Source organism: Helianthus annuus, chromosome 2, assembly GCF_002127325.2.
Source record: "Helianthus annuus cultivar XRQ/B chromosome 2, HanXRQr2.0-SUNRISE, whole genome shotgun sequence".
NCBI classification, from domain to species: Eukaryota; Viridiplantae; Streptophyta; class Magnoliopsida; order Asterales; family Asteraceae; genus Helianthus; species Helianthus annuus.
In genome coordinates this window covers 30,511,832-30,528,289 of record NC_035434.2, presented here as the reverse complement: position 1 = coordinate 30,528,289, position 16,458 = coordinate 30,511,832, and the positions used below count along the sequence as shown (strand labels likewise).

The window sequence follows — 16,458 nt, the reverse complement described above, 5'->3', positions numbered from 1 at the left end:
GAATCCATGGGTCTGTAACATAACACAGAATAAGCACAAAATCAGTGAATCAAATAGTCACATAAGTTACCAGATAATAATCACATAATCCACCTAGTCCCACTAGCCTCCCAGCCTCCCAGACTGTCCTTCCTAGTCTCACTAGCCAACACTCCTAGTCCCACTAGCCTCCCAGCCTCCCAGACTGTCCTTCCTAGTCCCACTAGTCAACACTCCTAGTCCCACTAGCCAACACTCCTAGTCCCACTAGTCCGAACCTCAGCCTCCCAGACTGAGCCTAGAATAATGAATAAAATGTGCTCAACATTTGTTTGTAAAAAGTTTGTGGATCTGGACTTAAGTGGTATGCAGAAAAATGTTTTCGTGAGAGCCCTAGTGATCATAGTCTAGACTCGAGAAGGAATCCTAGTTCGCTATGATCAGAGCTCTGATACCAAGCTGTCACACCCTGGCTTTGCGGAAGCGTGGTTAATTTGTGTGACTTCTTAATACCATAGCTTAATCATAACAAAGCTATATGAATTTAAAAACCATGCAAGTCATCCATTAAGTTTTTGAAAACATCATACAATACCATTGTTTTTAACATGCAACCATAACCTTGTTCAGTAACATTACAACTTATAACAAAACATAAACGTGATTTAGGGATTGTGTCTTGTCCAGGTAAGAGACACAACCCTAAACCCTGATGACTTCATGACCAGTGCAGCGGAAAACGTTCCATACCGTGCCAGATCCGTTTAATTTCCTGAAATACATGTGAGTTGAAAAATCAACAATAATGTTGAGCGAGTTCACGTGTAGGTGAGTATGTAAAACATTTGTGAGTATAAAAATAGTTGTGGTATGTAGCAGTGTAAGAGGACTTGTGATCATCAATGGTTTGCAAGGCCACTGACATATGTGAAGTGCAAATAGGGAGACTCAAACCTAGCAGATTTCGCCACGGCAAAGTATGTGGACAAAGTCACCCCACGGTCCGTTTCTAGTTTGGCCGGGGGCTGGGCTCGCTACACCCAGATAGATCTACCGCTCCTGTCCCTCGGTCCCTCCATGAGGACTAATGGCCCCATGTTGTTCCTATCCACTCACATGATCGTATAACACCTCCTTACGTTAAACATACCGTTGTAAAGTACTCGTAAATCATAGTAACATGTATTTCACCCCCGCAGTTAAGTAAACTGAAAACAGTTAGAGAAAAGGGGGACATGAACTCACAGTGAATGCGTATCTCTACCAAGTAATCCGAATATCCGAAGCTGTGCAACGACCTACAGGTGCTAATTCTATTAGACGGATGGCCGTGCCTTAGCTTTATAACTTACATTTTTAGGAGACGGTTAGACAACCGTTTCGTGTACATACTTGGTATTTTACTTTCCTTCCCAAGGATGGGGGATTTAAATACATGTATATTTATACTATCTCATTAAGTCCCACTTAATATATTTTTATTTCTCTTTCCAAAATATAATTATTTTTCTCAAAAATAATATATTTTCTCTTTACATAATACTTTCCAAAATAATACGTTGACAACATACGTGTTGGTGAATATTTCCGCGTAATGCGTAAGTTACGTTTTAATGATTAGGTGGTAATAGAAATTACCGTTGTAACTTTTATGCTTGTCGTATAAGCGTTTGTATTATTTTGGGTTTGACAAGTTAGTAAATATTATTTTTACTCTAAAAATAATATTTATACATTTTCACAAAATAATCATAAACAGTGTTGTGACAAAATATATTTACCGAATATATATTTATCACGTTTAGTTTTGTGAAAATCCCACCTCCGATTATTTAATAAATAAAGTTATGGCGAAAATATATATTCGTAAATATTTCCAAAAATAATTCTAACACTTGTAAATAACTCTAAGTGTTAGATTTTAGAAAAATTTCGCCAGAGTTTCCCTTGTAACTGGAGGTGGCCACGCTTTCAAGCGTATCATTTTCTTTTACAAAATCACTTCTTTTATTTCAATCAATCAATTTCCAACATAATAAACAAGTTTCAACACTTCAAATTTGTAGACTAGTATGTAAAATCGCATCGTTTCATGAACTTGTAGTTTTTCCAAAAACCATGGTGTAGATCTCGTTATAATTTATGGATCTAGGTATAAAATGATCTAGTCTTATAAAAACCCAGTTGTTATAACAGTTCTTTCTTTACAACTTCCCGACAACTTTTGTAAAAATGGTTATTTTGTCGGATCTTTCGTTTCACAAGTGTTTATACACTTGTAGACTATAAAAATCACATTTGTTAACATGTTATACAACTTTTATAAAACATGATTTTCTCGACATCCGGTCCTACGAATATACCACTTGTACATACGTAGATCGGCTCGTCTTAAATACTATTTTTCATGTTGAAACACTTTTACACAAGTTCATGTTTCCCGTGTGGTGGAGTTTCACCTTTTAACCCTCGTACCGCTGGCAACAAGTGTATGTCAAGATTCGGGATCTCAACAAAGTCGGGTTAAACGATGATAAGAGCCACCACATCGTAGATCGGGCCTTAACAATCAACATATTCAAATACTACGACATTTACACGCGTTATGTGCTTTTAACCAACGATATTCACATTTTAGTAGACTTTAATGATTCAAGAAGTGGGTTACCGACTTTTATCCGTCAAAAATCCTTTTAACCACTTTAGACACGATTAAAAATGAGTTTCAAATGTTATACCTCTAGCTCGGGGCTAGGGAAGTTCTTTGGCGAAAATGGCGCGGATAAAAGCAAATGCACGAGGTCCTTTAGCTTCCGTTTGCTCCAAGCTTCGTTGTACGTGATCCCCGACACTAGAGTGCACTTGGAATGGCAAGACTTGAACCGACAATGGATGGATGGATGGATGGAGCTCTCGGCCGAGAGTAGGGGGCAAGGGAGAGGGTTGGGTGTTGGTTTGGTGGTGGATGACAACTCACATGTGGGTGTGTGCTTATATAGAGAAAATTGTCGTTATCGTCCAACGGTCTTTAAGTCTAGATATCCGCATTATCAAATAAAATAATTAAAGTATGTACTCCCATGGTCCCACCATTTGGCCGATTCCATTAGAGGGTAATGGTATCCGGTTCGTTTTCGATTGTTCAGTTAGAGTTTAGTTTGGTTAAGTCGGTTAGGTTTAGGGATTAACCCCGTTAGTTGTTTAATGCGTTATAATGCGGGTGTTAGGGTAATCAGGGACCCTAACTGGCTCAGAAAAATACCAATAATAATCCTGGCAATATTTTTATGTTCCGGGTATTGTCCGGTTGTTCGGTCGGATAGGAATCCGTTAAAGTGCTTAAGATATCCTTTAAGCGTCGTAAGTAATATTTTTAGCGACACAATTTATTCTGCAAGGTGTCAGGAATAATTCCTCATATTTTGGCACTTTATTAATTAGCTAGAAGCTAGTGTGTAAATAAAAGTGTTGTGTTCCGTGCTTAAGGTACGTTTTAGGCACATCCAATCTCTGTATCTTATTCCTAGAGACGCAATTATACAACCCTTGTATCTCTACACACACTATGGGTGTAGTAAAATAATTCTGGCTCATTCAGGCCTTTAGAGGCAGTGTCTGCCTGATGCTGGTTATATCAGCATGTTCAATAGGTTATCCGTTCAAATGCTACTGTGCTTTTGTGCATCATGTTTGTCACTAGAGTTCAGTAAATAAATAATGTAGTGACAGGAAAAAATCAAAGTATGATGCAGACATGTACATGTATCAACAATCAAGTAGCAGTTTATCAGAAATCTCAGTTAAGCACAGTAATTAGGCAACAGTTAATAGCTAATTAAGTCGTACGGATACCTGGTTTTGTGAGGGTTGTCACAACATATTTTCTGATGTTGGAATTTCTAGGTTCCTTTCAGAAAATGCATCAGAAATTATGACTGACAGAAATCTGGGAAAAGTTAGATGTGAATCTATCCTTCTAGTGTTAGTCAGAATTGTTCTTCTGATCAGATTAAATATTTCTGTTCCAAAATCAATATTCAACCCACTAATGAGGCTGAACATGATTGTCATAACATTTATATTTATCTGATCTGTACCTCCAATTTTTGATGATAAACACTTGTTCAGAATTTCCATTAACACTTTCCAGAAGGCAGGTAGCTGATTCCTCTTGAATTCACTGATTTTTGAGATTTTTATCTTGTAACCCATTACTGCATCAAGTAGTAAAAACATATCTTCCTTTTATGGTGCTTCTTCATAGCTTTGGCTTAAGGGTAGTTCCAAACATTCCCTTATTTTCTCTGGTGAAATTGTAATGAAGATATCTCCCCACACATGTGTTGTAAGCTCGATTTGATTTGAGAGTTTGAGAGTTTTTACAACTTGTTGTATAAGTTTTTCTGGTACCTCTCTGGTCTTTGTGGGAGCTTGAGCTACCGGGCATCTGGTCAGAAATTCAATTAGGATTTGACACTTTGTATCATATTCTTCAATGTTGTCGTTCATTGCTTCATTCTTGCTCTTTAATGGAAGAAATTTAGCTTCGGTGATGAATGGGAACCGAGTGTTCAACTGGTGGCATATTGATGTTGATAGCAGCCATTGAGAATTGCGGTTTGATGTTTCGGAAAAGGGTTTTTAGGGTTTTCAGAAGGAAGGTTGAAGATGGAAGTCTCTGTTTTTGAATGAGGTATTTATAGTGTATTGAGACAGAGATCTTTGAGTGTTTTTCGTGGGTTGTTTGTATTCAAGGTGGTTAATGACACCTTAATGATGTTTTTAATCCGTTTAGGAGACAACCGTTTTTGAAAACCTTTGGTTTATCTCTAATTTAATATAAATCTTTTAATGAAAATCAGAGATTCCAAGGATTTAGCAGATAAACACTAATGTTCAACTTGCACCTTTTCTTCATGTGGGACCCCTTTTGTTTTAAAAAGGTCCAATAGAAACCTTTTTGAGATTGTGCATCTTCCCAAGTTTTCCTTTTGATGATATATATCAGAAAATCTTTGAATAAACTTTGAGAGTTGAATTTTCTTCATACTTCATCAGAATGCATTTGATTCATATATAGAGATTGAATCAGCATTTTTTTTTAGATGAGAGGGAATAAGTAGAGTTTGAAGATTTCACTTACACATCATTTCTGAACTTTGCACCTTTGTTCTGATTTTCAAGGGGTCTTTTTGAGCAAAAGTTTACAAAAGATTTTGTTTCATTCCTTTTTGAAGATAGATAATCCAGAAAAATTTTAATTTTGACAGAAACTTTTTGAATAAAAATTTTGTTGCAAGTTTCTTTGAACCAGGTTAAGAGCAATGTTTCCTAATATTTCTTCTTATTTTCTGTTGATTTATCAGATTTTCTGTTTATTTTGAGAATTTTCTGATGTATGAACAGATTCTAATGATTTATAGGGTTTTCTGAAAAATTATCAGATTTTCTGATTGATTATCAGATTTTCTGAGTTTCACTAAATCTATCAGATTTCTTTTGAGTTTCACCAGATTTTCCTTGTTTTTATCAGATATGTTGTTTTAGTTCCCCCTAGATCTATTGTCATGTTTTTGTGTTTTTTTAAGTGTAAAGAAAAAAAATATATTAAGATAAGAAAATATCTTTAAACACACACAAAAACAAACAAAACAAACAAACAACAACTACTCCTCATTGACCACATTGTACATGCCTTTCACATACAACCAGAGATAGGTTATACGACCACTGTGATTTGTTGATGGGACAAGGGTATGATCACTTATGTTCTCTTGTAGCGCCAGCTCAGCCCTTGGATACCAGCTTCTTACTCCTCCGAAGTCCAGCTGTCTTGTTATCACCTTGGTCACAAAACGAGGATAGATCAGAAAAGATTGATGGGTATGTATATTTGCTTCCAAGTTTCTCATGAGAAACTTAGAATAGTTGTATGGTTTCTTTTGTACAACTGCATGAATCACCTCCATGATCCTTTAGGACAGCTCGTTGAAGTGTCCAATCTTCTTAGAGAAGAAGACACTGAGCTGTGTCACCAAGTACTGGAAAGGTGGTATGAAACCAGACTTGCTGATCTGCCTTGACACGTTGTATGTATGATAGCCCATGTCCGTCAAGGTTTGTTGTACCATTTCCTTATCCAGGAAGGTGTTTTCTTGATCATCACCCAGTTGGAGGACATCTCTGGGAGTTTCCTCCTTTAGGGTGTTTATGACCCTCATAACCTTACTTTCTATCAACATGGAAGTGCCACTGAAGACGATTTCAGCATTCCACCAGAATTCTTGAAGAAGTTCTGGATAGATGGTGACATGTGTAGATACAACAAAGCCCAAGGGACTTCGCATAATCATGTTGTACACATACCTGCAATCTTCCCATGTAGGACCTTCCAGATTAGACCTAAGTCTTAGGTTATGGTGTCTGTGAAGAGGGAGAGGGAAATGTGTTTGTCTCATTACTTTTGGGTGAGCCATTCTAAAAATAAGAAATTTCTGATGAAGAGCTTTTGAAGAGAAGATTATTTGATGTGAAGAAAGTCTTTTTCAGGTTGTTAATATTTATAGTTGAAAGTGATAGTTATGCCATAAATGTTCTTAACAGCCAAAGATTTTCATTTTCATTTCAATCTCTTCATTTAAGATGATATATGTTGCAGTGAGAATATGACAGTCTACTAAGCCCCATGTGTGAGTAAGCATTGAATAGCTAGGCGGCTACTTTCATAGCCCCTAATCATTTTTATGCCTCCGTGTCTCTCAAACTTCTTATGAAAAAATGACGTTGCATGCATTGGAAGTATAAGAAAAATTCAATTTTCTGGAAAAATTTTCCCTGTGACGGTTGATTTTCTCTGTTGTGACATTGAATTTTATCTTAATGCGTGTTACTTTCCCCCTTTTTGTTTTTTTTAAATAAAAGAAAGAGAAAAAAATACAAAAATAGACTTTTCACAGTTATGAATTTATACACATGTGAGATATGCATGAAGGTGGAAATTTCATAATTTTTTTTCTGATCAGTGATCATTTTGATGTTTCAACAAAGTTTCTGATATTTTATCAGAATTTCTAATGATTTCATCAGATTTTCTGATACTTCAGATTTTCTGATAAATCATCACATTCATTGATGATTTATCAGATCTTCTGATATTCCATCAGATTGATGAATTTCTTTGTTAGAAACCTGTTGAATTATTCTTTGATTATCAGAATTTTGATGTTCATCAGTTTGGTTTTGAATTTGTGGCCTTTTGTTTTCTGAAAGATCTTCATCTTTTATGTTAACCATGCTAAGTTTGCTGATTAAAAAATTGTGTCTCTTTTCATCAAGAGGTTTTGTAAAGATATTAGCAATTTGGTTTTCTGTCGTAACAAAGTACATTTCTATGTTACATTTTTCAACATGATCCTTTATGAAGTGATATCTGACATTTATGTGCTTGGTTCTAGAGTGATGAACTGGATTTTCTGTTATTGCAATTGCACTCTTTGAATCACATAGGATTGGTATCTTTGTCAGATTTACTCCATAATCTCTTAGCTGATTTTGCGTCCACAGTATTTGTGAGCAGCAACTTGCTGCTGCTACATATTCTGATTCAGCTGTTGATGCTGCAACACAATTTTGTTTCTTGCTTGCCCATCATACCAATTTTTCTCCCAAGATTTGACATGCACCAGATGTGCTTTTTCTGTCAATCTTGCACCCTGCATAATCTGCATCTGTATATGCAATTAGTTCAAGGTTTGTATCCTTAGGATACTAGAGACCAAGTTCTGATGTGCCTTTTAGATATTTGAAAACCCTTTTTACAGCTTTTAGATGGGATTCTTTAGGATTACATTGATATCTGGCCAGAAAGCATGTTGCAAACATAATATCTTGTCTGCTTGCAGTTAAGTATAACAATGATCCTATCATCTCCCTATAGGTTTTAATATCTATACATATTCCATCTTTATCAGAATCCAATTTGTTCCCTGTTGCCATGGAAGTTTTTGAAACTGAGCAATTTTCAAGTGAGTATTTTTGCAGAATTGTTTTTACATACTTTGATTGACTCAAAAATTTGTTTTACTTGTAAACCCAAGAAAAAGGTTAACTCACCCATCATGCTCATTTCAAAGTGGCTGGTCATTAACTTTTGAAACTTTTTACAGAAATTTTCATTTGTTGATCCAAATATAATGTCATCAACATATATTTGGACTAACAAAGTGTGACCTTTGTGTGTTTTGAGGAAAAGTGTTGTGTCAATAGTACCTTTTGTGAAGCCATAATTTAGTAAGAAGTTTGAAAGTGTTTCATACCAGGCTCTACGAGCTTGCTTCAAACCCTACAAGGCTTTGTTTAATCTATAAACATGATTTTGAAATTTTGGATCAACAAAGCGTTCTGGTTGATGCACATAAACTTCTTCCTCAATTCTACCATTCAGGCATGCAGATTTTACATCCCTTTGATAAACTTTGAAATCTTTGGATTCAGCATACGCAAGAAAAATTCTTACTGCTTCTAATCTAGCTACTAGTGCAAAGGTTTCATCATAGTCAATACCTTCTTGTTGACAATAACCTTTGACCACTAACCTTGCTTTATTCCTGGTGATTATGCCATTTTCATCTGATTTATTTCTGAATACCCATTTTGAGCCTATGACTGATTTGTCATTTGGCTTAGGCACTAGATCCCATACCTTGCTCTTTTCAAACTGATCCAGGTCTTCTTGCATAGCTTGAATCCAGTCTGAGTCATTTAGAGCTTCTTTGACAGACTTGGGTTCAATCTTTCTTAAGAACCCAACAAATGCACACTCATGTGCTGTTGCAGATCTTGTTCTTACACTATCTGCTGGATTGCCAATGATGTTAGAATGAACATGTCCTTTAATCCATCTCAACTTGTTGTGAAAAGTTGTTGGTTCGGATGGATTTGAAGTTTCCCCCCGAACAGTTTCCTCAGTTGTATGTAGTGTATCAAAATTTTGATTATCAGACATATTTTCATTGTTCTGATTCAAGATTTCTGATGCACTATCCATTTGTTCTGCAGGGTTAGTACATGAATTATCTATTGATTTGTTTGTAAGAGATTTATCATGTTCTAAGAAATCTTCTGTTATCACTTCAAAGATATGTTCATAATTTTCTTGTTTGTCAGAAAAGTTTATTTCTTTCATGTATTCATCAGAAACCTCTGTTTCTGATGACTCATCAAAAGATACATATAGACTTTCTCTGATTGTCCTTATGTTTAGAATAAAAATTCTATAAGCTTTCGAGGACAAAGAATAACCAAGAAAAATACCATTTTCTGCTTTTCTGTCAATTTTCTGAAGGCTTTCAAAAAACAAAACATCTACAACCAAATGTATGTAAAAATTTTACACTTGGAATTCTTCCATTGATAATGTTGTATGGTGTTTTGTTGAGCCTTTTGTTGATTATGGATCTGTTTTGGGTAAAACAAGCATTTTCTATTGCTTCTACCCAAAAATGAGTGGGCATTTTAGCATAAGAAAGCATTGTTCTGGATGCTTCCACTAAGGTTCTATTTTTTCTTTCAACCACCCCATTCTGTTGAGGTGTTCTGGGAGCAGAAAAATCATGAGAGATTCCTTTACTTACAAGAAAGCTCTCAATCTTTGAATTCTTAAATTCTGTTCCATTGTCTTATCTGATCCTTCTGACTGTTAATTTTAACAGATTTTCAATTTTTCTGATAAAATTGATGATCAGATCAGGAGTTTCAATTTTCTTTCTTAAAAATTCTACCCATGTGTACCTGGAAAAATCGTCTACAATTACAAGTATGTATTTCTTTCCAGAGAAGCTTTCTGTACTTATGGGTCCACACAGATCCATATGTAAAAGTTCCAAATTTTGTGTTATAGAAGACTCAGAAATTGATTTGTGTGAGCTTCTTTTGGATTTTCCCATCTCACAAGTTTCACAATTTTATCCTTCTTTGAGGATATGAAAGGTAATCCTTTTACCAGGCCTTTGCTTGCTAATTTGCTTAGGTTTTTGAAATTTAAGTGGGCTAACCTCTTGTGCCACAACCAACTACTACCCTTGTTCATTTTTGAAAATAAACATAATTTTGGATGTTCATTTTCTTCTTTGAAATCAAAATAGTAGATTGATTGTCTTATCCTTTTTCCATTTAAATAAATTTTATTATCATCCATACCTATTAACAAGCATTTTTCTGGTAAAAAGGTTACCTGAAAACCTTTATCACATAATTGACCACAACTTAGCAGATTGTATTTTAAGCCTTCTACATAGGCTACTTTCTCTATGGTCAAGCATCCATACCTTATGCATCCATATCCCATGATCCTCCCTTTTACTCCATTTCCAAAATTTACCATTTTACCCAGTTTTGAAACAAAGTTACTGAGTAAGCTCCTGTCCCCAGTCATGTGCTTGGAGTTTCCAGAACCGCATTTCCAGATCTGCTGCACATGATGGTCCTGAAATGGAAAATATAGAGGGTTTTTGGTACCCTGTAGGATCGTGATACTTACCCAAATGAGTCGTTCAGAGGAGTTTTACTCTGTTTCATGTGCGGAAAACAAGAAACAAAGCTAGAAACAGCTGATACTTCACTTTAACTACTGATTGTATTGATTAGATCACAATTACACTCAGTCTTCACACTAGCAGCACTTCGGCATGGAATACAAGGTAATGCATACTGATTTCGCTCATACATGACCTATATATAGCCTTGTAATTTCGCTCGAAATAGCACGAGACACAAGGAGCGAAATCAGATACTTCTGATTTCGCCCGGAATCACCCAAGAGACCCTAGGAGCGAAATCAGACACTTAACACACTAACTCTTCCTATTTTCTCATTAAACGTGCCCTGATCTATACAATGAAATCTAAGACTCGATCCAAGACGAAGTCGACAGATGTATGCACCAACATACCCAGACTTGCTTGGGTACACTTTCTGATGAGATTTTAATTAGATTGTTTTCTCTTGATGGCCTTTCATCAATATTTGTTATATGCTAAGCCATAAACAGATTTTTCACTTTTCTTTTGGAGATGGTGTTGAACAAGCTTCAGTATGTCAACACACATACAAGGTTCTTTATCAGAATTTTCTGATATTTTTTCTTGTGATGGAATGAGTGGATAATTTTGAAAAATGAGTGAACTGCTTCTGGAATTTTTAAAGATTTTTGTTTGCATTCACTTCTTTTTGCTTTAAAGTTGGGTTTATCAAAAGAGTATTCAGAACTGGTTGATTTGCATGATTCAGAACCAGATTCTGATGAAAAATTATCAGAAATCTGAAGTGTTGCTTTTACAAAGACAGTGGGTTTAATTTCTCTTGTTTTTACATATCTTAAACCCTCTCCTTTGTTCTTTGGTGTGGACTTAATAAAACTTATGAATTCCTTAGCTTGTTGAAAACCTCTTACGTTAATTTCCTTATCATTAATTTTCATGTAAAGATCTTTTCTTTCATTTTCATGGAATTCAATTTTAGCTCTGTGATCTAAACTTTCTTCTATTAGTAATTGGTTTTCAAGTATGATTTTATTCATGGTCCTTTGCAAATCATCAGATTTTTTACTGTCTGATTTCTGTTTATCTTGCAGATTTAGAAAATCTGACATGAGCTTGTTTAGCTTGTGTTCAAGATCAAGATTATCTAAATTTACCTTCTGTCCTGACGTTTCTGGTAGTTCATCAGAAAGTGCCATAATGCAGAAATTTGCCATTTCTTCTTCTTCTTCTTCTTCTTCATCAGAAGAATCTTCGGATTGCCATGTATCTTTCCCTACAATTAAACTGACTTGTTCCTGCTTCTTTGCTTCTTCCAGCTTCTTCTGATAATAAGCAACATCTTTCAGTTTCTTGGTTTTGCATTCTGATGCATAGTGGCCCCTCTGCTTGCACTTGTAACACACAACTTCAGCCTTTCCCTTATCCCTAGATATACCTTCTTCCCTATACACAACTTATTGATTATTGATTATAGTGATCTACCTTCTTCCCTAAACAAAGTCTCTCCCTTAGCCTGAGCTCACAGTGATCTACCTTCTTCCCTTATCCTTAGATCTACCTTCTTCCCTATGCACATAACTTCAGCCTTTCACTTGTAAACTAAATCACACATGTATATGTTGACATTCAAGAGATATACAATCAAGAAAATCCAGAGCAATGGTGATACATATGCGGATTAGACACCAAAAGATAAACACTCAAAAAATGGCTACAATTTAAGGAATGTATTTAGTGATGGCATCAGATTCCTAATCGATGGAGAAAGGTCGGTGGCAACAAAAGCTGCTTCCAGGAGGTTGTCAAGTGTTTTCGCTCAATGATTCCATTCTTGTGTAGTTGGTTTGGACCTTGTTCCTGTAACTCGAACCTAGCCCGGTATATCCCATTTTAGTTTTACACCATTGTGAACCTTACGCCTTTTTTACTCTTTGATCGAGTTTCTCGGCATTGAAAAATCCTCGTAAACTAAATACACATGTATATGTTGACATTTAAGAGATATACAGTCAAGAAAATCAAGAGCAATGGTGATATATATGCGGATTAGACACCAAAAAATAAACACTAAAAAATGGCTACAATTTAAGGAATGTGTTTAGTGACAGCATCAGATTCCTAATTGATGGAGAAAGGTCTGGTGGCAAGAAAAGCTGCTTCCAGGAGGTTGTCAAGTGTTTTCGCTCGACGATTCCATTCTTGGGTGGTTAGCTTGTCGCTTTTTCTAGTAACTCGAATCCTTGCCCGGTATATCCCATTTTAGTTTTACACCATTGTGAACCTTACACCTTTTTTACTCTCTGGTCGAGGTTCTCAGCATTGAAAAATCTTCGTAAACTAAATCACACGTGTATATGTTGACATTTAAGAGATATACAGTCAAGAAAATCAAGAGCAATGGTGATATATATGCGGATTAGACACCAAAAAATAAACACTAAAAAAATGGCTACAATTTAAGGAATGTGTTTAATGACGGCATCAGATTCCTAATTGATGGAGAAAGGTCTGGTGGCAAAAAAAGCTGCTTCAAGTAGGTTGTCAAGTGTTTTAAGCTCGATGATTCCATTCTTGGGTGGTTGGTTTGGCCCTTGTTCCTGTAACTCGAATCCTAGCCCGGTATATCCCATTTTAGTTTTACCACATTGTGAATATTATGCCTTTTTTACTCCCTGATCGAGGTTCTCAACATTGGAAAATCTTCGTAAACTAAATCACACGTGTATATGTTGACATTTAAGAGATATACAGTTAAGAAAATCAAGAGCAATGGTGATATATATGCGGATTAGACACCAAAAAATAAACACTCAAAAAATGGCTACAATTTAAGGAATGTGTTTAGTGACGGCATCAGATTCCTAATTGTTTGCCCGTGTTCCGACCCTGAATAGTCAGTAGAGAACGTTCATCTTCAAGTACGAAGGCGGAATCAACGTAAATGAAGTAACAACAGCTTTCCTATTCAATTCCTTTCCTTTTATTGCTTTCTGAAGTGAATTTGACAGAGTTTTGCTACCAAAAGCATGCAACAGTTCCGCTTCAATGTTCAACAACAACTACCAATGTTTCGCTTCAACTGCTTATATATAGTCTATGTGGTTTCGCTTGAATGACATGATCTACAAGCGAAACCTCCTTCAATACCCTTGAAGCGAAACCCCTTTGACTAATAAGCGGAACCTCTACAACTTATGCTCACACAAGCGAAACTAACATAAAATACATGAAATTGACTTTCTAGCTTCTAAATTGACCAATCTTGACCTAAGACTTGATGTCGACGTAGTCAACAGATATTCCATGCACCAACAGACTCCCCCTTGGATGTTGACGTAGTCTTCAGCAGTCTCCAGCTTCTGAGTCGTCAGTCTTGGTCATTTTTCTAACTCTCTGTCTTCACATCATTCAATCTTTACAGATTTAGAATCACATCTTGACTCCATCTTCAGACTCCCCTTTAGCTGTTGATCCAGACTCCCCCTTTGACAGACTCCCCCTCTCGATATGCTAGAATCTGAGGTATCTGGTTCGAGCTTTGACATTTAGCTTCCATTGGGAATAATGAAGTCCAAACCTGTTACTCAAACAATAACTTACAATCTATTTTCTCAACCAATAAATCACTAACACAATCAGCTTTAGTAATCTACTCAAGTATTCAGGTCCAAATTAATGACCCTGATACTCAATTAATCTACCAAGTTCAATTTAATGACCTTGGTTGATCATTTGACGAAACACACTGATTTTTGTAAAAACATTTTCACATTTTCTAAAAAAATAACAAGTATCAATTTAATGAACTTGTTTTAACATTGAAAACATCTTCCAAACTCCAACAAAGTAAGCTCTCCTCATTCTTCAGTCCAGAATCTCCTGTATCTGCTTTAATCTCTGAGGCTCCAACAATAAACTCTCTACTCTGGTTTGTCTAAACTAAAGCAGAATTGAAAAAATCTTTTTGGATTTTTTAATATGTTCTAAACTAAGAAATGAAATGCAGAAAACTTAAATTGCAGAAAATAAACTATTTACAAATTTATTTTTGGCGAGCGTGTCAGGGAATCATATCAGCTTTTCAGACAAATTACTAGTACCGTTAAGCTTAATTACATGCTCAGACTTAAACAATTCACCTCGATTGTTGATATACTGATCGATCTTAAATTCTCACATAGATTTCAATCTATTCAAGATACGATTTAGATGTTTTAAGAACTTAGCTCAATTCGTGTGTCCCACCTCTTGAATATACTCCCGTATCCAGAATCCCAATATTCAGTCTTACAGGTAAGTATACTACAATGATATCGGTACATAAATTAGGTATGCGAGGGCCGAGGGATCTCAGGTCGATACTTCCGTATACGCAGAGAGATATCAACTTCGACTTTTCAGTATGTCCCCTTTAGAAGATCTTTTAGCTACAACAGCAGCGATTATCAATTTTATTGTTTCATCTGCATGCTGAGGGTTTATGTTGTGTTTCAAGCATTAGGTGAAAGTATTAGCCAAGGGCTAGGTCAGAACTTCCGTTCAGCAGAAGTCCCGGAATAATACCCCAGACATCATTGAGTATAAAAACCTAGTATATCAGAATACGAGACCTTTCAAACGAGATTTCAGGGGTTACCTATATATCCAAGTAGTGTTCCCCACAAATTTCACAAGTTTGAAATTTTAGGTTTATATCCCGAATAAATCTACTAAATGTGCAAAAACCTATCGACACATCATCAGTGAGACTGTTTAACTCATTTAGTCTTTTCAAATCTTTAGCATACTGTAATTGTCTAGCCGATGTACTATCATTTTCCCTATATACACAAGCTCTTTTTCAATTTTATCATGTTTTTGTATTTTTGCATTTTTACTGTTTTTGTATTTTCTGAAAATAAACTATATACATCTATCTACTCTACTCCCCCTAAATACCAAAACACGTAAAAAATTGACAAACCATTGCAGATTGTTTCTCGTCTTCATCCGCAATAGTACTCTCATCAACGCTCACAACTCCATCCGACACCGAAAGCGATTTCATACCATTAAGTTTTAACAAATATTGAAATCGATTTTTATCAAAAGCTTTGGTATGCAAATCAGCCTTTTTTTCGTCAGTGTGGATTTTCTCAATTCGTATCAACTTTTCCTCAAAACAATCGCGAATAAAGTGATGACGAATTTCTATATGTTTAGTTTTAGCGTGATGTACTGGATTTTTAGTTATATTTATTGTGGCCTCATTATCAACAAACAAAGGTGTGTTAAGAAACTGCAAACCGTAGACGCGCATCTGTTGCTGTATCCACAGGATCTGAGAGCAGCAACTGCTAGCAGAAACGTACTCCGCTTCACATGTAGATAGCGCCACAAACGTTTGTTTCTTACACTGCCAGGTAACCAATCTAGGTCAAAAGAACTGGCATCCTGCAGTTGTTGATTTGGTATTGACTTTGCAGCTTCCGAAATCCGAATCGGAATACCCTTCGAGCATAAATTCGCCTTTTCTAGGGTACCACAACCCCAATGTGGGTGTTCCTTTCAAATAGTGTAATATCCTCTTGAAAATGATCATGTGCGAAGCTCTCGGGTTAGATTGATATCTTGCTGCGAGGCACGTTGGGTACATGATATCAGGACGTGAAGCAGTTAGATACATCAAAGAACCTATCATGGAACGGTAGAACGTTTCATCAGCCCTGTCTCCGGTGAGATCTGGGTGAATCCCATGATTAGTCGCAAGTGGAGTAGCAGCTGGAGTAGAACTTGACATTCCAAATTTCTCTATAATATCATGCATGTACTTCGTCTGGTGAATGAAAATTCCCTCAGGAAGCTGTTCAACTTGTAAACCCAGAAAGAATTTCATCTCCCCCATTGATGACATTTCGAATTTCTGCTTCATCACCTGTTCGAAATCTTTGCACAATTTCT

At 36.0% G+C, this 16,458-nt stretch overlaps 1 protein-coding gene across 1 annotated transcript in view; it reads right to left on the bottom strand.

The window, feature by feature from the left end:
- The window catches only part of LOC118484723, an 82,317-nt gene extending 70,223 nt beyond the window's left edge, over positions 1-12,094 (bottom strand). Inside the window, exons 1-3 of the mRNA XM_035980607.1 lie at positions 12,042-12,094; positions 11,673-11,961; positions 11,423-11,594 (exon numbers count right to left, since the gene is read on the bottom strand). Coding sequence (XP_035836500.1) covers positions 11,423-11,594; positions 11,673-11,961; positions 12,042-12,094 — 514 coding nt within the window. The remainder of the gene's footprint in view (positions 1-11,422; positions 11,595-11,672; positions 11,962-12,041) is intronic.
- Between the last annotated feature and the right edge of the window lie 4,364 nt (positions 12,095-16,458).